The sequence below is a fragment of the Erinaceus europaeus genome, chromosome 3, assembly GCF_950295315.1.
Source record: "Erinaceus europaeus chromosome 3, mEriEur2.1, whole genome shotgun sequence".
Lineage (NCBI taxonomy): Eukaryota > Metazoa > Chordata > Mammalia > Eulipotyphla > Erinaceidae > Erinaceus > Erinaceus europaeus.
Window position 1 is genome coordinate 88,597,640 of NC_080164.1, and position 24,122 is coordinate 88,621,761.

Below are 24,122 nucleotides of genomic sequence, written 5' to 3' on the forward strand. Positions count from 1 at the left end.
TTAAAGAGTTCACAATTGTGGAAATTAACAGTTGTTTCAATATTATTTCAATTCCTGAGTTGCAGCACAGTGGCTGTTAAAGCCACTTTTGTTCTTTTTCTTCCCTGTGAGCTATGGGAGCCCAAGGGCTTTTAAACTGTAAGTAGCCTTCTTAGCTTAATACCTCACTCCTGACCAAGATATAAAGCAGGGTGTGGGAGAGCTAATACAGTGGTTATTCAAAATGACTCTCACACCCCAAGGATCCAAAGCTCCGGGCTCAATTTAGCTTCTCTGCCAAACCGGGCAGCACTGCTCAGCCCTGTGATTGTCTAAACAAGTCCCATTTATAGTCTGTTAGTTCTGAGGCAATTATTCACTATGTTCTCATCAGGAGAACAATGTGGAAAGGATCCCACCACCCAGCCTCACTGCTAGGCCACCGAGGTATAGATCTTCTCCTGAGTTTCTTGGTCTGTTCCGTGTCCCCCATGTCAGCACAGGGTCTTCCCCCTGCTGTTCCAGCCTCTGAGGGCAGGAACAATGGAGACTCACAGTTACATTTGGTGAGTTTTAGGGGAGTCCTTTCCTTGCTTCAGCAGTATTTTTGTTGGTAAAACAGACTGGAGGTGGTGTCTCAACTGGTAAACTGCCAGACTGTTACCAGCTGCTCAGTCTCTCCTTAGGCTCCTCTCTGTCCATGAGCCACACGTGTTTGCACTTATGGATGATTTGGTGGGTTCCTGAAGTTGTTCTAGTCCTGTCTTGTTGCAGTCCCAGGTGGTCTCCTTTGGTATTTCTAGTTGACCAGGGAGAGGAGAGGAGAGAAACACAGCTGCTGCTGCTGCTCTGTAGCCCCACCTCTGGAAGTGTGAACAATGAAGACTAGAAATTATCTTAAGAAAGAAAACAAATTAGGAAATATTTTTAATTTTAAGGTATACATATGTCTGAAGTTAGCAGAGGTGTGTGTGTGTGTGTGTGTGTGTACCTAGTACCAGGAGAAATGTTTTTTTGATTTTCATATTTTCTGAAATATTTATTTATGAGAAAAAACCAGAGCATCATTCTGGCCTATGCAATGCTGGGGTTTGAACTTGGGACTTCATGCTTAAGATTCTAACACTTTATCAACTGTGCCATTTTCCAGACCATGATTGTTATACTCTTAATTGTTTATAGAGGGATTCAAAGTTTTTTGGAGTAAGAAAGAATATTTAAATTTATAGAAGAGTCATATCCTGACATGGACATGTTTTTTTATTTTATGAATTGTGTGATTATTTTCTGAAGTTATTGGTATAACTTTATATTCTGTAAGCTCATGAAGTCACTATGACCTTAATTTTACAGAAAAAAATCCATGCAGTCTGGAAATGTAAAATAACTTGCCCAGAGTCACACAGCTCATATATGCTGGACCTAAAGTTTTGATTCCAAAAAGTTTTGATTCCAAAACTATAATTAATGACTATGTAACAGGGCCCTCCCTCCAAAAGTTTTGCAATGCTTGCTAATTACTTTTTTCTCCCTGTGGGTGAAAAACAAAGTTATTTTGTTTAGAAATACCATGAAAGAGGCAGATGTGTCACAATTCATTGTAGACAACTTTTTAAATTCTGGTAGTTTTGTATTTATTTTCCCATTTCTGAACATGCTTTGACCCGAGGTTATTGAGAGCAAAGAAAGCAAATGTGAGGGCCTGTTGAGGATTGTGATCTTGCTCAGCATGTCTGGGACTGTTTCTGTCCAAAGAAGCTCATTTATCCTGACTTGTCTTGAGTTTTCGCTGGTGGAGTTGTAGGAGTGTGCTTGGTGAGGACAGTGTCTCCTGCAGTTGCCTGAAAGCCCTCCACAGACTCAGGACTTCTGGGGCTTTTCAGAGGGGCCTCCCTGATGTCTGTTTCTGATAAGTGACCTTTAGTCTCCAACAGCTCTTGGGAATCTTGCTGGCCGGGTGGTGAGATCATTTTGCTTTCCTCTAAGTTTCCTTTCTCTGTTTTTTTGGACTCTTCTGGTGAGCGTGACCCTGAAGCATTCAGCAATACCTCTTTTCCCTGAGGAACAGTTGGCCTCCTCCCTGGTTTTATCTCTGTCTGTACAAAAGCTCCATGTCTCTGGAAAGAAAAGCAAATTTGACATTAACCCGGAACACAAATTACCAGAAGATGCAGCCTCAGTGCTAGTTTATGTGGTACTGTCAGTTTATGAAGCAGCCACTTACTTCCTTACCTCTTCACTCACTGTCACTTTTGTCCCAAACTGAAGGCAAAAGCATAATGACAATTGATGAGAGTTTTGTACAAAGTATAACATAAGATGCACCAGAAAATAAATGGGAAAGGAAATGCAAAAATCAATAAGAACTTCACTGTCTCCTTTCTCAACTGGGCCATCGCTTAGATTGTATAAGACTATTCATATTAACTTTCTTTTCTTGTTCTATATGTTGCTATGACTATAATAGAGGATACAGTGTAAAGATCTGAGCATTTATAATTGTATCCCAAATATTTGTTAGTGCCAACAAAAGTTGTGAACCATGAAAAAAAATTTATTTGGAAAAAAAATCTAGCAATTATAACATTTATGTTTTGGTTTATAAGCTTTCTAGGCACTGTCCTTACCATACATACACATAAATATATCAAGTAGATAGGGTCAGGCAGTGGTGCACCTGGTTAAGTGCTCACATTACAGTGCACTAAGACCCAGGTTCAAGCCCCTAGTCTCCACCTGCAGTGGGAAAGCTTCACCAGCAGTGAAGCAGGGCTGTAGGTGTCTCCCTGTTTCTTCCCCTCTCTACCTCCTCCTCTCTTCTCAATTTCTCTGTCTCTATCCAACAATAAGTAAATAAAATATAATATTTTAAAATATTTATTTATTTATTCCTTTTTTTTGCCCTTGTTTCTTTATTGTTGTAGCTATTATTGTTGCTGGATAGGATAGAGAGAAATGGAGAGAGGAGGGGAAGACAGAGAGGGGGAGAGAAAGATAGGCACCTGCAGACCTGTTTCACTGCTTGTGAAGCAACTCCCCTGCAGGTGGGGAACCGGGGGCTCCAACCCGGATCCTTACGCTGGTCCTTGCGCTTTGTGCTACCTGTGCTTAAACTGCTGCGTTACCGCCTGATTCCCATAATAAAAATTTTAAAATAGAGAAAAAATATATATCAAGTTGTCTATTAAATTGCTTTGATATTACCATGATACAGTATGGAGACCAGACTTGAACCTGGGTTCCATGCAGAGCAAAACAGTGCCGGGCTAGCTTCGCAGGCGGGAGAGAGATGACCAGGGATTCATGGCTGAGCTGGGAACCCAGTTCAGTCTTTACTGACGAGCAGGGATGCAGTTCAACAATCTAATCTCTATTCATTAGAAAATCCTGTCCTTTTATATCTCCTGAGGTAGACATGTCAGGAAGAGGAAGTATGTAGGATAGGTGGTGGGGAGAAGGAAAAATCACAGGAACCAGTGGGGATTAAACCAATGAAAACAATGATTATGTAAAAAGACCACAGAGTTAAGCAATGCAACAGAAGGGGTCTTAGAAGCAGACCAACAAAACAGGGGCACTGTTCAGGTAAGCCATTTTACTGACTTGTTTACATAGACTTTTAAGTGAATTATGACTTGAATGAACAATAAATTTCTATACTTATCTATCCCTTCTAAAGGTATTAAATGCTTAGTTCTAAATCTTATCTCACCTTTACCCAGATGGGCTCATTGGGTGTTTTTCTGGCATCATATTGATGTATAAAAGAGATGCGTTCCACAAAGACTTTTTGATGTTCGGATGATTCATCAGGAGAGGCAAGTGGAACTAAGAAAACAATTTTTGTGATGTTGGTACAAAAATTAGATGTGCATATGAAAATATAACTATTCAGAGTATTTATGCTTTATCAAAAATGTTAACACAATGTTTAAGAATGCGGGGTTATCCACAGACATCTAAGTAATAAATATGTTTTGTTTCAAACAAAAAAAAATCAAAACAACCTAATAAGTATTCCATGAGGAATTATTAGTAATGTTTAAAACCACTATCAAGGTTTTAAACATTGATTTATCTATCAATGGCTATATTGCTATAGTTTATATCTGTTACCAAATGACCTGAATTTCTCTGAAAGGCGATTACTGAATGGTTTCACTTATATGTGTAATATAAACAATCAAAACACATGGACTTGTAAAAAAAAAATAGCCAAACTCTCTGTAAGACTTTTTGAAACCACCTATGGTGTTTATCCTGGGATGAAGGGCTGGGGACGGGGGGTAAACAGAACTGTGGTGGGGGATACATGTGGAACCATACAACTGCAATCTGATAAACCATTGTTAAATGAAAATGTTAATGAAAAATGCAAATTTACTGTGAGATATGCTTTGTTCACAGATGCTAACCAAAGTTATAAGGAAAGTAGAAGTGCAATTTATTTGTCAATTTATTTTTTCACTGGCGGAAGACTGTGAGAGATTTCTATGTCAGTTGTTCCCAGCAACAAACTGGATCATGCAGCTCTCTTGTACCTGTGACTGAACACAGGGGTATATTTCACTACACCCACCACCAAAGTTTCTCTGTGCCTTGCTCTATGCAACACACACACACACATACACACACACCTCTGCCTCCCCACAACACACACACAATCACCATAGTCCTCATAAAGAGTAAGAGACAGTTTGATTACAATACTTTTTTTTTGAAAGTTCATTTGCTCTAGTTTTCTATATTCCACATCAATGAAACCACTAATAGATGTTTTTCCTCTTATTCCACTATGCACAATCACCTGCAGACCCATCCATTTTGTTCTCAGTGATAGGATATCCTGTTTTTAAATTGCTGAGTAGTATTCCATCAAATATATAGCTCATAACTTCTTTATCCAATCCTCCACTGATGGACATTTAGGTTGTTTCTATCCCTTAACTATTGTGAATAATGCATCTATGAACATAGGTGTGTATATGTCCTTTGGAAATAGTGTATTTATGTGCTTTGGATATATGCCTAGAAATGGTACTTTATGGTTGAATCATAAGGTATTTATGTCCATCTTTATTTGTTTAACAACTGTCCAGGGGTCAGGTGGTGTTGTATCTGGCTGAGCACATATGTTACAAGGTGCAAGGACCTGCGTTCGAGCACCTGGTCTCTACCTGCAGGGAGAAAGCTTTGCTAGTGGTGAAGCAGTGCTGCATGTGTCTCTTTCTCTCTCCCTCTCTAACTCCCCCTTCCCTCTCAATTTCTGGCTATCTCTACCCAATAAATAAATAAATATATTTAAAACATTTTTATAAAGGACTGCCACACTATTTTCCATAGCTACTACATCAATTTGTACTCCCATCAACAGCCTCCACCAAATTTAAACTATGATTTAAATTAGGGTGTTGTACAAAGAGAAACAACGATAGTGAATTCACATTTGTTAAGCGTTCATTAATTCAGTTACGTATTCAAACATAAGCTCATTTTATCAATCAGTTTGCTAAGTATTCAGATATTGATATGGCACATGATATCAAATGTCAATCTTACCTCAGTTAAGAGGAAAGTATCCATTGAGAATGTTTTATTGATTGCTAATTGGGATGAGTTAGTCAGAACTTATTTTCTATTTAATCATGGCCTGTTAGCATTCACTATGAGCACACACAAAAACAGCAGGGGCCATAGCATCAGTTGGAATTACTGAGAGTAACTATGACATGGCGAAATGTTTTCTTACAGTGTTTTCTACCAATTGGGGAAAGGCTACTGATTTTGGATGACTGCCATGTTACAACTCACAGAAATTAGTATTTTTTAGAAACACAGCTTGCTAACTTCTTAAATAAAAGGAAGCAGCTCTAGATTCAGGCATTAATCAGATAGAGTTCGTGGCCCAAGTCAAACTCTGACATGCATAGGGGAGTGTCTTTGTACACATCACTTTACTTCACAGAGGATCAGTTTCCTCCTCAGTAAAATGGAGATATTGTTATTTGCTTTCAGAGCTTGAGGGCAAAAGATGAACTTTAATGCTTGGGTTAAAATTAGAGGTCTTCAAAGGTAGGAAAGTTGCTGGCTTTTACTGTACCCTGATAAAAGAGAGAAGCATGAGTCTGATAAGTAAGCTATGAGAACAAGCAAAATGAGGAGAAACTAACAACCTACAACCTGTAGTTAACTGGTCCAAAGTGTTGGTGGTGCTCTGGAATGAGGGTAGGGATGTCATACAGCCTAGAGAAAATATTCGGTTGTTGGATATCAGCCCCCATCCCCCTATTTTCACCTGCAGGGATGAAGCTTCATGAATGATGAAGCAATGCTGCAAATATCTCTTCCTCCCTCTCTATCTCTTCCTTCCCTCTTAATTTCTAGACGTCCTATCATATATATATATATGGATCTGCTCTTGACTTATCCTCACAATATCATGGTGGGGTGTCACTGCTTACCTCAGGGCTACAGGAATTGACAGCACCGGGCTTCCCTCTTACTGCAAACAGCCAATGGCACAGAAGTCCCTTCAGGGGAAAAGCTAATGAAAACTGCAAGCTTTCCTCTTTTACCATGTTCCCAGCAACTGTCAGTGCTGGTGAATTAAAAATGTCAAGAGGTTGCCTTCTCTAGATGCTGCATTTTATGAAGTGTTTTAAGGGAAATGGGGGAGAGTCCTGATGAGAGGGCTGGCTCTGTACAATGATAACAGGTGGTGAAGGTCACAACTGGTCTTTTTGGGGTCCCACGCTCTCCATCTAGACCTCGTCTTCTCGCATTAACTTCAGTGAGGGGCACACAAGCCAACTACCAATCTTTATTTAGTCTCTCTCCTCAAGGGCTAATGATTTCCCTCAGGGGACACAACCTGAGATAAACTAGGGAGACATTATAAAAGAAAGACAATAATATTATATATATATATCATATGTGAAACAACAGAGTTAGAAATGGCACAGCAAAGGTAGCGCCATGGATAAAACTTTGGAGTGTCAAGCATGGGTTCCTAGGTTTGACCCCTAGCAGTGTATATGCAAGAGCAAAAGAGCAAAGCTCTGGTTCTCTCTCTCTTTCTCATCCCCCTCACAAATAAACAAATATTTTTTAAAAAATGATACAGCAAGAATTTGAGGTTAGTGTTATACAAAAACTCAAAAAAAGGGTTCTGTAGACAGAACACAAGGTTCTGGTTTAACTTAGTTTTGTCTATTCCTTTCCTTTATATCTTTTAAAAAATATTTTATTTTAATGAAAAATACAGAGGTCAGAGCACTGATAGTGGTGCTGGGGACTGAACTGGGGACTTCAGAGCCTCAGATTTCATTTGTATCTTTATAACCCACATGAGTAAAATCATCCAGTATTTATCTTTTTCCTTATTTTACTTAGTATAACCCCATCCAGTTCCATCTAAGATGTTGCAAATGGCAAGATTTCATCTTTTTCCAGAAACAGCTTAGTAATATCTGTGTGTGTGTGTGTGTGTGTGTGTGTGTGTGTGTGTGTGTGTGTGTGTGTGTGTCTTGGGGGGGATACAGAGCGGAGGTAGAAAGCATAATGGTGATACAAAGAGACTCATACCCATGGCTTCCAGGTCCCAAATTCAGTCCCTCACACTACCATAAGCCAGAGAAGAATGGTGCTCTGGCAATAATAATAATAATAATCATAGAAGAAGAATCAAGAATAACAGATCATAAAAGGAAGTATGTAAAATTCTAGGAATGAATACAATAATAGTTGAAATAAAAAAGAAAACTAAGATACACAGTAAGCTTCATAAACTAGAAAATCAGAATGAGAGGCTTTCCCAGAAGGCAGCAGGAAAAGGTAAAAAAATTAAAAAAAAAACCTAAAAGATATGGAAGTAAAAGTATTAACAGACATGATTCAAGAAACATGAAAGCAGAAATCCAAACATGTGAAGAAATGACAAAAAGCCAAGAATCAAAGAAAGATCTGACCTCAGATTGAAAGGTCTCACAGATTACCAAACAGTTGAAGAAGGTCAGGGTTTAGAAGAGGCGAGTGATACCCAGGGGAAGCAACATTGAAGAAAGCATTTGCATAACTCTAGGAGCAAGTGCGCCTCCTTAGATTCTGCACCCCAGACCGCTCAGTGGCCTCACTCATCTCCTGATCCTGCAAAGTAGAAAAAGAGAAAAGTCTGGCTAGCAAAATAGCTCATTAAAGAGAGTGTGCCTACTTTGTCATATATGCAATCCATGTTCAAGACCCTGGCCCCCACCTGCAGGGGTTGGGGGGAGGTCTGTGAGTGGTAAAGCAGTGCTACAGTTGTTTCTCTCTGTGAGTGTCTCTCTCTCTTCCTCTCTAGCTCCCCCTACCCTCTCATTTTCTTTCTGTATCCAATAAATAAAGATAATTAAAAGAAAAAGAGAGGAAACTTTCAACAATATTCAACACCTTAAAAAAAAAAAAGACATTTTTCAGACAAAGGTGAAGAATTAATGATTCCTTAAACTCTCATGGAAGGAACTATTTGAGGCACTGCACTAGTCTGCTATCTTGGTAGCCCTGATGGCCTAGGTCTCCCAATATTCACATCATTGCACTGTCCCTTCTTGTTCCTGTCAGCTGACCTGTGACACTATTTAACCAATGGAATGTGGCAGATGGAACACTGTGTCAGTTCAAGACAGAAAAAAAGAAAAAAAGGAAAGAAAAGAAAAGGAAAAGAAATCCTTGTAGCTTCTGCTTTTGCATCCTTGGGAGCCCTTGGCTTCTGTTATAAGAAGTCCAGCTACCCTGCAGGAGAAATCACATGCAGAGACCAAAGGAAAAAGGAGAGGCCTCGTCATTCCAGCAGCCCAGCTTCATCCAGGGGCACAAATGCCTACCGGCAGGCAGCATCAGTGAAATAACTGCCCAGTTGAGCTCACTCCAGATCTTAGAAACATGTGCAAAGAAAACCATGTGTTTTTCAATTTGTTTGTTTGTTTAAATTATGGTTGTTTTAAGTCACTAAATTTTGAAGTGACTTGTTAAACAGCAAATAGAAGTACTTCCGAAAGAAATTAATTAAACTTAAATGAGTTATCTTTTCAGTAGTGATCTGGGATCTCAAAAAACAATAACCTGAAAAAATATATTCTTCATAGGGACTAACAAAGATAGAAGGGGGGCTGGGTGGTGGCGCACCTGGTTGCACACACGTTACAGTGCTCTAGGACCCAGGTTCGAGCCCCCAGGGGGAAGGCTTCACAAGTGGTGAAGCAGTGTTGCAGGTGTCTCTCTCTCTCTCTCTCTCTCTCTCTCTCTCTCTCTCTCCATCCCTCCCTTCCCTCTCACTTTCTGACTGTCTCTAGCCAATAAATAAAGATAATAAAAAAGTTTTTTAAAAAGATAGAAGGGAAAAAACCAAGCTATTCTAGAAGGTAATTCTTTACCCAGACAGTGTACCTATTAGTGTGTGTGTGTAATAGGAGTATGATTATATGTCATATTCATTTATGCAAATCGAAGGCTTTTAAAGTTCACAATAGTTAAGAACATCCAAGTTCAAAAACATCAAAGAAAGCATTCAATTTCTTACTGGTTGTACTACTTAAGAATTCAAATTGAGCCCAAAGTAATTACTTAAAAGAAACTCTGTGGCTTACATAAAACAAGGCCAAGAAAAAAAAGTCAGCAAAAGATATTTGCAATCCATTGCTTGTTCCTTGGAAATGTGATCTAATTAAAATAGGAAATTTCTAAACAAGGAGGCAAACCAAAGAACAACTTCTCTAACTTTTATATACAAATTCAGGATTTATTCAAACATAACTTTTTTCTCATGATGATGGAAATATAATGGGGCTTCTGTAAGATGTTCTTCTAACTTTTTGTTTGAGTCTACCTAAATATCATTTATCAGGAATATTGTTCTATTAGTAGCCCTATTCTTCTAGAAATTATTTTTCTCATATAAACAATAATGTAAAAATAGTACATATTTTCAAAATTCAGTGAAAAGGATAAAATTTTGAATAGAACTACAGCCAGAAATTATTATTATGTTGGCACAAAAGAGGCAACACATGCTACAAACAAAATTTTAGAGCTGTTTAGAAAATTATTGTTAACCATGGTCTCTGAACTTGCAACTCAAAAGAACATTAAAAGTGCCAAGTATTTGATAAATGGCATAATTTTTGTTTAAATATAAAATAAATAGAAATGTATCAGCCTTTCTAACTTATTAAATTTTATTAGGGATATCCCAGAATGAACACTTAATCCTCACAGGGATTCTGATATGACAGTGGATAGCCACTTGTTGAGCTGACTGTGGATGGCAGCCAGAGAACTGTGTGGTACAACAAGGCATAAAGAGTATTTTTACTATTGGCACAAGACAGCACTGCTGAAATGCCAGAGACCAGATGTAATCAAGTGGGCTTATGGGGTAGAATGACTGTGAGGTGCCGTTCAATTGATATTAATGCCATATTAATGAGATACAGAAATGAATTTTCCAGATCCCTATATCTATAAGCATATATGTTATAGATCCACAGGAAAAATACAGACTAGCTGACTTAAATATTTTAAAATGTTATAATATCTTCCTTTGGGGGCTATGTGGTGGCACAGCTGGCTGAGCACACATGTTATAATGTATAAGGACCTGGGTTCAAGCCCCTAGTCCCCACCTATAGGGGGGATGCTTCATGAGTTGTGAAGCAGGGCTGCTGGTATTTCTGTCTTTCTCCCCCCACCCCCTCTCCTCTTAATTTCTGGTTGTCTCTATCACATAAATAAATATTTTTTAATCTACCTTTAGAAGTTTTAGAGTTTTTCAGTTAGACCACAAGCATCATTTAAAATCTGAAGGGGCCAGGTGGTGGTGCACCTGCTTAAGCGCAGTGTGCAAGGACCCAGGTTCAAACCCCTGGTCCCCAACTGCAGGAGGAAAGCTTTCATGAATGGTGAAGCAGGGCTGCAGGTGTCTGTTTCTTTTATCTCTTCCCTCTCAATTTCTCTGTCTCTATCCAATAATAAATAAATTTTCTAAAAAAAAAACTGAATTGCAGGCTAATCATGTGATATGTGGGTAACTTGAAATTACATTGTGCTTTGAAATTAAATAATCTGTAGTTTAAAATATTTAAGTATTAAGTTGCTAAGTATTTGTTGGGTCTAGGTATTGTACTGGGAACCATCATGAAATCTGGCAATAGATATGCCAGAAAGAAGTGTTGGGGCAGGGAGAGGGAAGAGACCTGAACACACTAGGTTCAGAAAGCTAGTTTCCAACTCAACAAGTAACTTATTTAATGTGATAATGAACAGAAACAGCTAGTCTTTGTTGTCTGCCAGGCGCCACGCACTGTGGCACTGTGATAGGAACTTTGTATGACATCTTGTTTCTCATACAGTTCTACAAAGTAGGAATTATTATTTTGAAAATCGGAGTCATGGGCAACATCAAGCAATCAACAATGAGCGTCAAATCATCCCGAGGAGAATAGGTTGATGGTGACGTTTATTTGCCATGTTTAACAGGGAAAATTCAATATGTGCCTTTTCCTTGTTCTCTACCAAAAGCCTTGGAAGTGAAATGAAGGAGATGTAAAAGGCTTAAAAAGAAAAAAAAAAGATATAAATGGGAGTGAAGATACTAACACATGTAGAAACTGGGCAGCAGATGAGTAAGTAGGAACTGAAGTAAGATTCCAGAAAACTGGAAACTGAGGGCTAGTGGAAACTGGATGGTAGCTAAAAACCAAACCAGCTTATATCCTACTATTCCAGTATAGGTACAAGGTAAAGTTTAAACCAAGGAAGCCTTGACAGACTCCTAGATTCTCTCTCCTCCAAGTCCAGGTAGAGGGTTGGAGGATTCTACTCTGGGAAAACCCACTAGCTCAACAGAAAAGATCCACAATCACTGACTTCCTAAGGGTCTCTTGGAAAATGACTGGGCCTTGTCTCATCAGTTTAGAACCAAGTCTATCTCCCTGGTCTCATTTGTACCCCATCCTTTATTGACCCATAGTCTAAGCAGATAGCTCTTTCTGAGAGAGGACTGGGTCAGATTGGTGAACCAAATAATTAGCTAAAGTGAATAACTAAAGGAAATTATATCTGCTATACTTTTTCCATCCAACTCTGAATAGATGACATTACCTCAATCTTTCTTTGAAGAAAAACAAAGCTATATGGCAAATTCATGAAAAATTCCTTGATCTCCTATCCGTTGTAAGGCAGGCAAATCTTGGCAGAACATTTGCCATCTTTCTTAGGGTATTGACAAAGGGCAGCCACTGGGAGCACAGAGTGTCCTTGGATATTTTAACCAGCTCACTCACCAAGTCTTCATTTGCATGCCAAGGCATTTTCTTTGAGGGAGTATCCAGTGTGTGTGTGTGTGTGTGTGTGTGTGTGTGTGTGTGTGTTTGCACAGTTTTCCTAACATACTCATTCTAGTTGCTGTTAACACACGATGAAGACATAGACATTTGAAGTGACATTAACTCAGAGTCATTAAAGATTAAAGAAAAAAAAAATCCTTGCCAGCTCCTCTTTGTAGTTATTTTGTGTGTACTGACTAGCATATGAAGTTAACAAGTGACTTTTGGGCATGTCTTTTCAAAGCACTCAACTATGAATGTTTCCATAGATACAGCTGTTTTTTATACCAAGATTTTAACTTATAAGATTATGTAACTACCCTATAGAAACTCAATATGAAGGGCAGAAGAGATAGCATAATGGTTATGCAAAGAGACTTATGCCTGAGGCTTCCAGGCATGAGTTCCAGGTTCAATCCCCAACACCACAATAAGCCAGAGATGAACAGTGCTTGGGTTAAAAAAAAATCCAATACTAAGCAAACAGACACAATTTTGGACACAAACATGGTTTCCAGATAGCATTCTATATTTCCTTGGTCTAAGTTATTCACTAAATCCTCACATCTTGGGTTCATGACTAAGAGGAGATAATAACACAAGTACAAATCTGGTAGATCAAATGGAATCATGATAGACCTTGATGAGGAATTGGAAATTTATGCTTTTAGGAGTGAAAGTAACCAAAGGACAAAACAGTTGATGGTTTTTGAAGATCCTTCTGAGAATGATGTGGAAAATAAATAATTATTCACAATAGGAAAAACCTGGAAACAAGCAAAATGCCCTGTGACAGGTGACTGGATAAAAACGTTATGGGACATATATTCAACAGAGTATTATACAGCAATAAAAAGGGATGATATTGTATCCTTTGGGATAAAGTGGGTGGAATTGGAGGAGATGATGCTCAGTGAAGCAAGTAAGGAGGTGAAGAACAGCTACCGAATGATTTCACTCCTATGCAGAATATAGAGAACTGAATATACAAAGGTGAAAAAAACACAATTGCCAACCTATTTTCAAGACTGTGGGAGAACTAGAGTGGTTGTCTATAGGGGTGGGGATGAGGACACAGACCTTTAGTGACAGGAGTGGTGAAAAAGAAATCAATAAATAGACAAAAAGAAAACAAACTATTGATTAAAAGAAAGAAAGGCAGTAGGCTGCACTACCTCAATAAGAAGATTTAGATTTAGACTAGTGAAAGATAGAGACAGGCTGGGAGTATGGATGCACCTGTCAATACCCCTATACATCAGAGAAGCAGTTACAGAAGCCAGACCTTCCAGCTTTTGTATTCCATAATAATCCTGCGTCTACTTCCAGAGGGATAGGGAATAGGAAAGCTTCCAGTGGAGGGGATGGGATACGGAACTCTGGTGGTGAAATTGTGTGGAATTGTACCCCTCTTATCCTACAGTCTTGTCAATCATTATTAAATAAATAAAAAATAAGAAAAAAACAATATTAAACATAAAATAAAGGAAGATTCAGAATATATTTGGGAAGTAGAAGTGTGAGATTTGCCAATAGATTGGATGTGGAAGATGAGGGTTTGGGATTGACTTCTAGATTCATCAAAATACCAGCACACTGGGGAATATAAACATCTTTTCTAAAGACTAATTTTAAAAAATTCACTTCATTGAGGAAATGTTGATTTACATGATTGTTGCCAGTCTCCCTGAAATGGGTGTCAGTCAGCATACCTCACCCTCCACCGAACCTTCATCCTCCTCCACCACAGGACACTGGGTCCCCAACTACCTTTTACCCCCCTTCCCAACTCAAGCCCCGTCCTGCTCACCCTCTTCAGGATCCACTAAAAAAGACCATAAACAAACAGTTTTTATTGAGATAGGAAGACTAGTGGGATCAGTGAGGATGAGGGAAATAAAATATTCTGTTCTAGTCTTGTTAAACTTACAAAGGAGACAGGTGACCAAGAAGAGATGTTATGGGGCAAGGGAGATAGCATAATGGTTATGCAAAGAGACTCTCCTACCTGAGGCTCCAAAGTCCCAAATTCAACCCCCTGCACCACTGTAAGCCAGAGTTGAGCAGTTCTCTGATTAAAAAAAAAGTTATGTAGGTGGCTGGTTATGTGAACTTAAAACTCAACAATGAAGCCAATACTGGAGATTTAAATTAATTTTTGTATTAGTTCCTTGGACATGAACTTGGAACTTCCATTCCTTGTTTCATCTACTTAAGGCATTTCTGGAGTACTCACATATATTATTAAGAAATTGTGGGGGTCAGGCAGTAGCTCAGTGGGTTAAGCACACATGGCAAGAAGTGCAAGGACTGGTGTTAAGAATCCCGGTTTAGCATCTTCTTAGACCACAGTGGAATTAAACTAACACTTAACGATCAACAAAAGGTTAGTAACAGTCCCAAAATGTGGAAGCTCAACAGTACACCTCTTAACAACTTCTGGGTCAAAGAGGAAATAAAGGAAGAAATCAAAATGTTTCGAGAATTCAATGAAAATGAAGACACAAGCTATCAAAATATTTGGGACACAGCTAAGGCAGTACTAAGAGGGAAGTTCATAGCTATACAAGCACACATTAGGAAACAAGGAAAAGCACAAATTAACAGCCTGATTGCACATCTTAAAAACCTAGAAGAAGAAGAACAAATGAACCCTAAAGCAACCAGAAGGATGGAAATCACTAAAGTTAGGGCGTAAATAAATAGCATTGAGAATAAGAAAGCCATACAAAAGATCAACGAAAGTAAATGTTGATTCTTCGAAAGAGTGAACAAAATCGACAAACCTTTAGCCAGACTCACAAAACAAAAAAGGGAGAAGACCCAAATAAATCGGATACTAAATGAAAAAGGAGTTATCACAACAGACACTGCAGAAATTCTACATATCGTGTGAGGCTTCTATGAACAACTATATGCCACCAAGCTAAAGAACCTGGAAGAAATGGATGATTTCCTAGATACCTACCAACTTCCAAAACTAAGTAAAGAGGAGGTAGATAACATGAACAGGCCCATGACAGCTAATGAAATTGAAACAGTTATCAAAAATCTCCCCAAAAATAAAAGTCTTGGACCAGATGTTTTTACAAATGAATTCTACAAAACCTTCAAAGAAGAACTAATACCTCTACTTTTAAAAGTCTTCCAGAAGATTGAAGACACTCGAATAGTCCCTTCCAGCTTCTATGAAGCCAACATCACTCTAATACCAAAAGCAGACAGGGACACAACCAGAAAAGAAAACTACAGACCAATATCTCTGATGAACATAGATGCTAAAATATTGAACAAAATTCTAGCCAACCAGATACAGCAGTATATCAAAAAGATTGTTCATCATGACCAAGTGGGATTTATCCCAGGCATGTAAGGTTGGTTAAATATATGTAAATTAAAAATATATATATATATGTGTAAATCAATCAATGTGATCCACCACATCAACAAAAGCAAGACCAAAAACCACATGGTCATATCAATAGATGCAGAGAAAGCCTTTGACAAAATACAACATCCCTTTATGATCAAAACACTACAAAAAAATGGGAATAGATGGAAAATTCCTGAAGGTAGTGGAGTCTATATATAGCAAACCTACAGCCAACATAATACTCAATGGTGAAAAACTGGAAGCATTTCCACTCAGATCAGGTACTAGACAGGGCTGCCCACTATCACCATTACTATTAAACATAGTATTGGAAGCTCTTGCCATAGCAATCAGGCAGGAGCAAGGAATTAAAGGGATACAGATTGGAAGAGAAGAAGTCAAACTCTCCTTATTTGCAGATGACATGATAGTATACACGGAAAAACCTAAGGAATCCAGCAAGAAGCTTTTGGAAATCATCAGGCAATACAGTAAGGTATCAGGCTATAAAATTAACATTCAAAAGTCAGTGGCATTTCTCTATGCAAACACTAAGTTAGAAGAAATTGAAATCCAGAAATAAATTCCTTTTACTATAGCAACTAAAACAATAAAATATCTAGGAGTAAATCTAACCAAAGAAGTGAAAGACTTGTATACTGAAAATTATGAGTCACTACTCAAGGAAATTGAAAAAGACACAAAGAAGTGGAAAGATATTCCATGTTCATGGGTTGGTAGAACTAACATCATCAAAATGAATATACTACCCAGAGCCATCTACAAATTTAATGCTATCCCCATCAAGATCCCAAGCACATTTTTTAGGAGAATAGAACAAATGCTATAAATGTTTATCTGGAACCAGAAAAGACCTAGAATTGCCAAAACAATCTTGAGAAAAAAATAACAGAACCAGAGGCATCACACTCCCAGATTTCAAACTGTATTACAGGGCCATTGTCATCAAAACTGCTTGGTACTGGGACATGAATAGACACACTAACCAGTGGAATAGAATTGAGAGCCCAGAAGTGAGCCCCCACACCTATGGATATCTAATCTTTGAGAAAGGTGCCCAGACTTTTAAATGGGGAAAGCAGAGTCTCTTCAACAAATGGTGTTGGAAACAATGGGTTGAAACACGCAGAAGAATGAAACTGAACCACTGTATTTCACCAAATACAAAAGTAAATTCCAAGTGGATCAAGGACTTGGATGTTAGACCACAAACTCTCAGATACTTAGAGGAAAATATTGGCAAAACTCTTTTACGCATAAATTTTAAAGACATCTTCAATGAAACGAATCCAATTACAAAGAAGACTAAGGCAAGTATAAACCTATGGGACTACATCAAATTAAAAATCTTTTTCACAGCAAAAGAAATCAGTACCCAAACCAAGAGACCCCTCACAGAATGGGAGAAGATCTTTACATGCCATACATCAGACAAGAGTTTAATAAGCAACATATATAAAGAGCTTGCCAAACTCAACAACAAGACAACAAATAACCCCATCCAAAAATGGGGGGAGGACTTGGACAAAATATTCACCACAGATCCAAAAGGCCGAAAAACACATGAAAAAATGCTCCAAGTCTCTGATTGTCAGAGAAATGCAAATCAAGACAACAATGAGATATCACTTCACTCCTGTGAGAATGTCATACATCAGAAAAGGGAACAGCAGCAAATGCTGGAGAGGGTGTGGGGTCAAAGGAACCCTCCTGCACTGCTGGTGGGAATGTCAATTAGTCCAGCCTCTGTGGAGAACAGTCTGGAGAACTCTCAGAAGGCTAGAAATGGACCTACCCTATGACCCTGCAATTCCTCTCCTGGGGATATATCCTAAGGAACCCAACACATCTATCCAAAAAGATCTGTGTACACATATGTTCTTGGCAGCACAATTTATAGTAGCCAAAACCTGGAAGCAACCCAGGTGTCCAACAACAGATGAGTGGCTGAGCAAGTTGTGGTCTATATACACAATGGAATACTACTCAGCTGTAAAAAATGGTGACTTCACCGTTTTCAGCCGATCTTGGATGGACCTTGAAAAAAATCATGTTGAGTGAAATAAGTCAGAAACAGAAGGATGAATATGGGATGATCTCACTCTCAGGCAGAAGTTGAAAAACAAAATCAGAAAAGAAAACACAAGTAGAACCTGAAATGGAATTGGTATATCGCACCAAAGTAAAAGACTCTGGGGTGGGTGTGGGTAGGTGGGGAGAATACAGGTCCATGAAGGATGATAGAGGACCTAGTGGGGGTTGTATTGTTATATGGGAAACTGGGGAATGTTATGCATGTACAAACTATTGTATTTACTGTTGAATGTAAAACATTAATTCCCCAATAAAGAAATAGTAATAAAAAAAAGAATCCCGGTTCAAGCCCCTGGCTCCCCACATGCAGGGAGGTCATTTTACAAGCAGTGAAGGAGGTGTCTATCTCTCCCCCAGCTGTCTTTCCCTCCTCTCTCCATTTCTCTCTGTCCTATCCAACAACAAAGACATCAAACAACAACAACAATAATAACCACAATAACGTTTTAAAAAATGGAAATGGTATTACCTGGGGAGGTGGTGCAGTGGATGAGAAGCTGGACTCTGCATGTTTGAGGTTCCTGAGTTTGATACCTGCCTGACACTGTATGTGCCAGAGTGATGCTCTGGTGCTTCCCCCCTGCCGCCTCCCCGGAGAGCATTGAGCAGCTCTGGCTTACAGTGGTGTAAGTGGATGAACCTGGGACTTGGAAGCCTCAGGCATGAGAGTTTCTCTCTTTCTCGATTTAATAATGATCAACAAGACTATAGGATAAGAGTGGTGCAATCCCATACAATTCCCATCAGAGTTCTGCATCCATTGGAAGGTTTCCTATTTTATTTTATTTTATTTTAATTTATTGCCTCCAGGGTTATTGCTGGGGTTCAGTACCTGCATGATAAATCCACTGTTCTTGTGGCCATTTTTACTCCATTTTTGTTGCTCTTGTTGAAGTTATTGTTGCCATTGATTATGTTGTTGGACAGGAAAGAGAGAAATTGAGAGAGGAAGGGACAACAGAGAGGGGGAGAGAAAGACAGACACCTGAAGACTTGCTTCACTGCTTGTGAAGCACCCCCCCCCCACAGCTGGGGAGCCGGGGCTCGAACCAGGATCCTTGCACCGGTCCTTGAGCTTTGCACCATATGCACTTAACCCACTGCACTACTGCCCGACCCCGAAGCTTTCTTATTCTTTATCCCTCTGGGAGTACGAACCCATGATCATTATGGGGTGCAGAAGGTGGGAGGTCTGGCTTCTATAATTGCTTCAGGCATGACAGTCTCTTTACATAACTATTATGGTATCTAACCCCGCTCTCTTTATCTCTCTCACTCAAAATAGTTTAAAAACATTTTTAAAAATATCATCAGTTTTATCTATTTCCTATAGTCTATCAACTGTACATTAACTTTTATGTTTTAATTTAATTTATTTTAATAAGAGTGGAGGAGAGAGAGAGAGATGCCTGAGCACTGCTGACCTCTGGGTTATGATGGTGCTAAGGATTGAACATGGAACCTCAGAACATCAGGCATGAAAGTCTTTCGCATAACTATTATGCTGTCTCTTCAGTTATTAACTTTTAAAATTCAGGTTGATGACCTGTTTCTATTCGTAGCAATATTTACATATTCCATCTTGTTTGCAAAATTACTAAAGAGCATTTATATTGCAGTTACATGAATTTTGTTCACTTAGGAGTCAAATATGCTAGAACATTTCTTTTTGTTGTTGTTGTTAATTTGTTTTTATTGGGGTTGGAGATAATGTTCATTTCAATAGAACATTTCTTTCTTTTTAAAATATTTTTTTATTTATTTTGGATAAAGACAGAAATTGAGAAGGAGGATTAAGAAGAAGAAGGAGAAGAAGGAGGAGGAGGAGAAGAAGAAGGAGAAGAAGAAGAGGAAGAAGAAGAAGGAGAAGAAGAAGAAGGAGAAGACGGAGAAGGAGGAGAAGGAGAAGGAGAAGAAGGAGAAGGAGAAGGAGAAGAAGAAGAAGAAGAAGAGAGGGAGAGAGAGAGAGAGAGAGAAAGGGAGAGAGAAAGACCTACAGTATGATTTCATCACTTGTGAAGCTTCCTCCTGCAGGTGGAGACCAGGAGCTTGAACCTGGGTCCTTGTGTGCTCTAGTGTGTGCATTCAACCAGGTGCACCACTGCCTGGTCCCTAAAGAACATTTCCTTCTTACTGGGTCCAATAACTAGCACCATTTAAATAAAAGTGGTTCTGTATTCATGTCAAACAAGTACTCTTCTCTGGCTTAAAAACTATTTCCTCTTAAGGATTTTAAAAACACGAACTCTATTTGCTCTTATACCCATGCTGTTGGGTTCCATAATGATCCTTATTCTTAGATGGTAAGCTGTTTTTTCTTTTTTATGGAAATCTTAAGGATCTTCTCTCTATAATCTCTGTTTTATGATTTCAGAATTATATATAAAGGTGACTTCCCCCCTTCATATTTAGTAGCACTCAGTATAACCTTTCAAGTCTTTTATACTGAAAAACTGTTATCATTATTCTAGAGGCTGCGTTAAGTATTATGAAATATATATATATACATATATATATACTATAGTCAAGCTATGAATTCAAATATCATTTGCTCTTTTATCAGAAAAAAGTGAGTGTATTAATAGTTTTAGTGTATTACTATATTCCACAGAGTTTATATGGAATTGTACCCCTCTTATCCTATGGTCTTGTCAATATTTCTATTTTATAAATAAATTAAAAATGTTAAAAAAAAGAAAAAAGAATTAGAGACCTGATGTGTAGCTACAAGAGGACGAGAGGTTGTTTTAATGCTGGAATAGAGTGACTGGCTTGCCTCCCCCCCCCCCCCATGACATTCCTGTCCTTTGCTCCCCATTGGCTGAGCCTGCAGTGACATCATGGCTTCTCAGCTAAATTGCCTCAGAAGGTTTGACTTCATTTCCTACATTAATTCTAAACTATTGCTTCCTCACCCCCCACCTCTCTTTCTCTTTCTTTAAACCCATCAATAGGATGCTTTTCTTTCTCACATTCCAGAAATTTCTTCAAAATATTCTCAATCCCCCCAACTTAAATCCTTTTCCACCACCACACACCAGGATCCACATGCCCTCTCCAGCTCCTCTCTTCCTTCCCTTCCCTTCCCCAGAGACCTTTGTTTTGGTGCAAAACACCACACTGAGCCCAAGTTTTACTTTGTGTTTTCCCTTTCTGTCCTTCTTTCTTAACTTCTATGTATAAATGGAATCATCCAGAATTTGTCCTTTCTTTTTGGCTCATTCACTTAACATGATTCCTTCAAGTTCCACCCAAGATGAAGCAAAGGAAATGGCTTTATCATCTTTAACAGCTGAGTAGTATTCCACTGTGTACACAGACACCACAACTTTCTTAGCCATTCATCAGTTGTTGCTTCCAAAGTTGGACTATGAAAAATTACATTTCTGTGAACATAGGCACACATAGACCTCTTTGGATAGGTGTTTTGATTTCCTTTGGATAAATCCCCAGGAGAGAAACTGCTGGGTCATAGGGTATGCCTATTTCTAGAATTCTGGGAAATCTCCAGGCTATTTTCCACAGGGGTTCAACTAATTTACATTGCCTCCAGCTGTGCAGGAGGGTCCCTCCCCCCATCTTTGTCAAAACATTTTTTAAAAATTGTTTTTGATTTATTGGATAGAGACAGCCAGATGTTGAGAACAACAGGAAGATAGAGAGAGAGAAAGAGACAGAGAATCACCTGCAGCCCTGCTTCACCACTTCCAAAGCTGTCCCCTTATAGATGTGGACCGGGAGATTGAACCTGGGCCCTTGTACATTTCAATATATATATATATTCAACAAGGTACATCACCACCCGGCCTCTTCACAAACACTTGCTTCTGCCCTAGTATATAACATTCTCACAGGTGTTAAGTGGTATCTCACTGTTGCCTTTCTTTGCATTTCACTGTAATCTGTGCCACTGGTTTTGTTCTCACTTTAGAGTGTTTCAGAAGGCAGAAGGTTTAGGTATTTGTGATCTACCTTCCTTACCAATAGTGGAAGCTTCATTATCTTTCTAAATGAGCAATTATTGACAGGGATCATCTTACTGTTATTTCTTCCTATCAACTGCCATGCATGAGGTAGAAATCATGTCTTGACCTTCAGTCTAGCTGCCCTTTGTCTCCTGAACTCGATGGGAAGATCACAGAGGCCAGAAAGCAAAAATTAAGAGATTGCTGGCCAGCAAAACTAATCTCTGGTTGTGGCCTGGGAGGTGACACAGTATATAAGGCACTGAACTCTCAAGTCTGAGGTCCTGAGTGTGAGCCCTGGCATTGAGTGATGCTCTGGTTCTCCTTCTTCTCCTCTCCCCTCCCCTCCGGCCCCATCTCCTCTCCTCCTCTCTTCTATCCTCCCCTCCCCTCCTCTCTCTCTTCTTCCCAAGCACTATTCAGCTCTGGCTTTTGGTGGTGCTGGGGATTGAACCTGGGACCTTGAGCATGAAAGGCTTTTTGTATAACCCTTATGCACTCTCTCTCTCCACTCTGTAATACACACACAAATTAATAATTTAAATTTTTAAAAGTAATCCTGGGTGGGAGTAGAAAGTCTAATGGTTATGCAAAGAGACTCTCATACCTGAGACCCGAAAGTCTCAGGTTCAATCCCCATACCACCATAAACTGAGCAGTGCTCTGGTAGGAGGGAGAAAAAAAGTAATTCTTTGTCTACTGTCACTTTAAAACATCACTGGGAGGCTAGCTGATAAAGTTCTGCACGGGTGAGGGCCAAAGTGGGTACACAGTACATTTTGTTTTGATTTGCTCCCACATGTATTTAGGACTTGCTAAATACAGCTCTGGCAGTAAAGATAACCAGATAACTGGGGATGGTTTAAAATATGAGTATGACGTACATAAATATAAAAGGCTTAGTTTGTCACATTGATTTTGTCAGGCAAAATTAATTTCAGGTCTGAAACAATTTTGAAGAGTGCATATAAAAATATTTACTACATAGCTTTTTGGGGCATTAGCCAAGCTCAAGGATCTAGAAAGGGAGAGGGTGTGGCTTGTAAGTCAGAGAGACAAAAATCTTTATTATCCTTGAAAGTTTACACTGATTATTAGATAAAAAGTTTGAAGGCTGGGCTGGATGGTGGTGCACCTGGTTGAGTGTACATGTTACAATGAGCAAGGACCCAGGTTCAAGCCCCTAGTCCCTATCTGAAGGGGGAAAGCTTCATGAGTTCATGAGTGGTGAAGCAGTGCTGCAGTGTCTCTCTGTCTCCTTCCTTTTAAAAATATTTATTTATTTATTCTATACAGAGAGAAATTGAGGGGGAGGGGAGATAGAGAGGGAGAAAGACACCTGCAGCACTGCTTCACCACTCACGAAGATTTCCCCTTCAGGTGGGGACCAGAGGTTTGAACCTGGGTCCTTGGGCACTGTAGTGTATGTACTTAACCAGGTGTACCTCTGCCTAGCCCCTCTCTATTTCTCTATTTCCCCTTCCTCTCAATTTCTGTATGTCTCTATCCAATAAATAAATGAATAAAGATAATAATTTTTTTAAGTTTGAAAGAGATCTGTAGCAAAACAACTTTAAACTCAGTTTTTGCATTTTTGAGCATAATTTATATTATTAGAAAACTTGAGTCTGCCGGTGTGTGCTTTGAGAAATACTGCTATGTAGTGTTGCCTACTATTTTAATAACTGTAATTAAAAAAAAAAGTAGGTGGTAACCATATAAGTAACATGTTACCAAGATTTTGACTTGGAGACTTATCAGTGTCTGGTATAATTTTCTATTACTACATTGTTTTATTATTATTATTATTATTATTATTATTAATAAGCTCCCTGTTAGGGAAGGAAGATCAGCAAACTTGATAAGGTCTTGGCTGCTCTATATGTTTTCAACTGCTATAGAGAGGTAATCTTCTCTGGGGGTGCCCGTTAAATGTATTGGCATTATGATGACATTGGCTGACCAGTAAGTGGGTATAATTAAAATGGAGTGGCTCGGCAATTTAAAATGAATGAGATGAAGGACCAGCAAAAGAGCTCACCTGGCAAATGCACCTGCTTTGCCATACACATGACCAGCTTTGAGCCTGACATTCACCATACTGGAGGGAATTTTGGTGCTGTTGTCTTATCTATTTATCTGTCTATCTGCAAAAGTCAGCCAGGAACAGAGAAACCCTAGAGACAACAGTAAATAAATAAACCCACTAGCTTAAGAGTAAATCGATAAACAGACGCATCAGGCAAAGACAGACAAAAGTCTGGCTGTGCTTATAGACCAAGCTCCCTCAAGTTCTTAAGTGGCTCTGCTAATACACTTTTGAAGCAATAT

The 24,122-nt window shown here is 38.9% G+C and overlaps 1 protein-coding gene across 4 annotated transcripts in view; it reads right to left on the reverse strand.

Annotated features, from left to right (window-relative positions):
- Window positions 1–1,588: 1,588 nt before the first annotated feature.
- C3H2orf73 (chromosome 3 C2orf73 homolog) overlaps window positions 1,589–24,122 on the reverse strand; it is a 41,945-nt gene continuing 19,411 nt past the window's right edge. For all 4 annotated transcript variants that reach the window (XM_060187647.1, XM_060187648.1, XM_007527949.3 and 1 more), the window contains exons 4-5: window positions 3,692–3,807; window positions 1,589–2,096 (exon numbers count right to left, since the gene is read on the reverse strand). In XM_060187647.1, coding sequence (XP_060043630.1) covers window positions 1,743–2,096; window positions 3,692–3,807 — 470 coding nt within the window. In that variant the 3' untranslated portion in view covers window positions 1,589–1,742. The remainder of the gene's footprint in view (window positions 2,097–3,691; window positions 3,808–24,122) is intronic.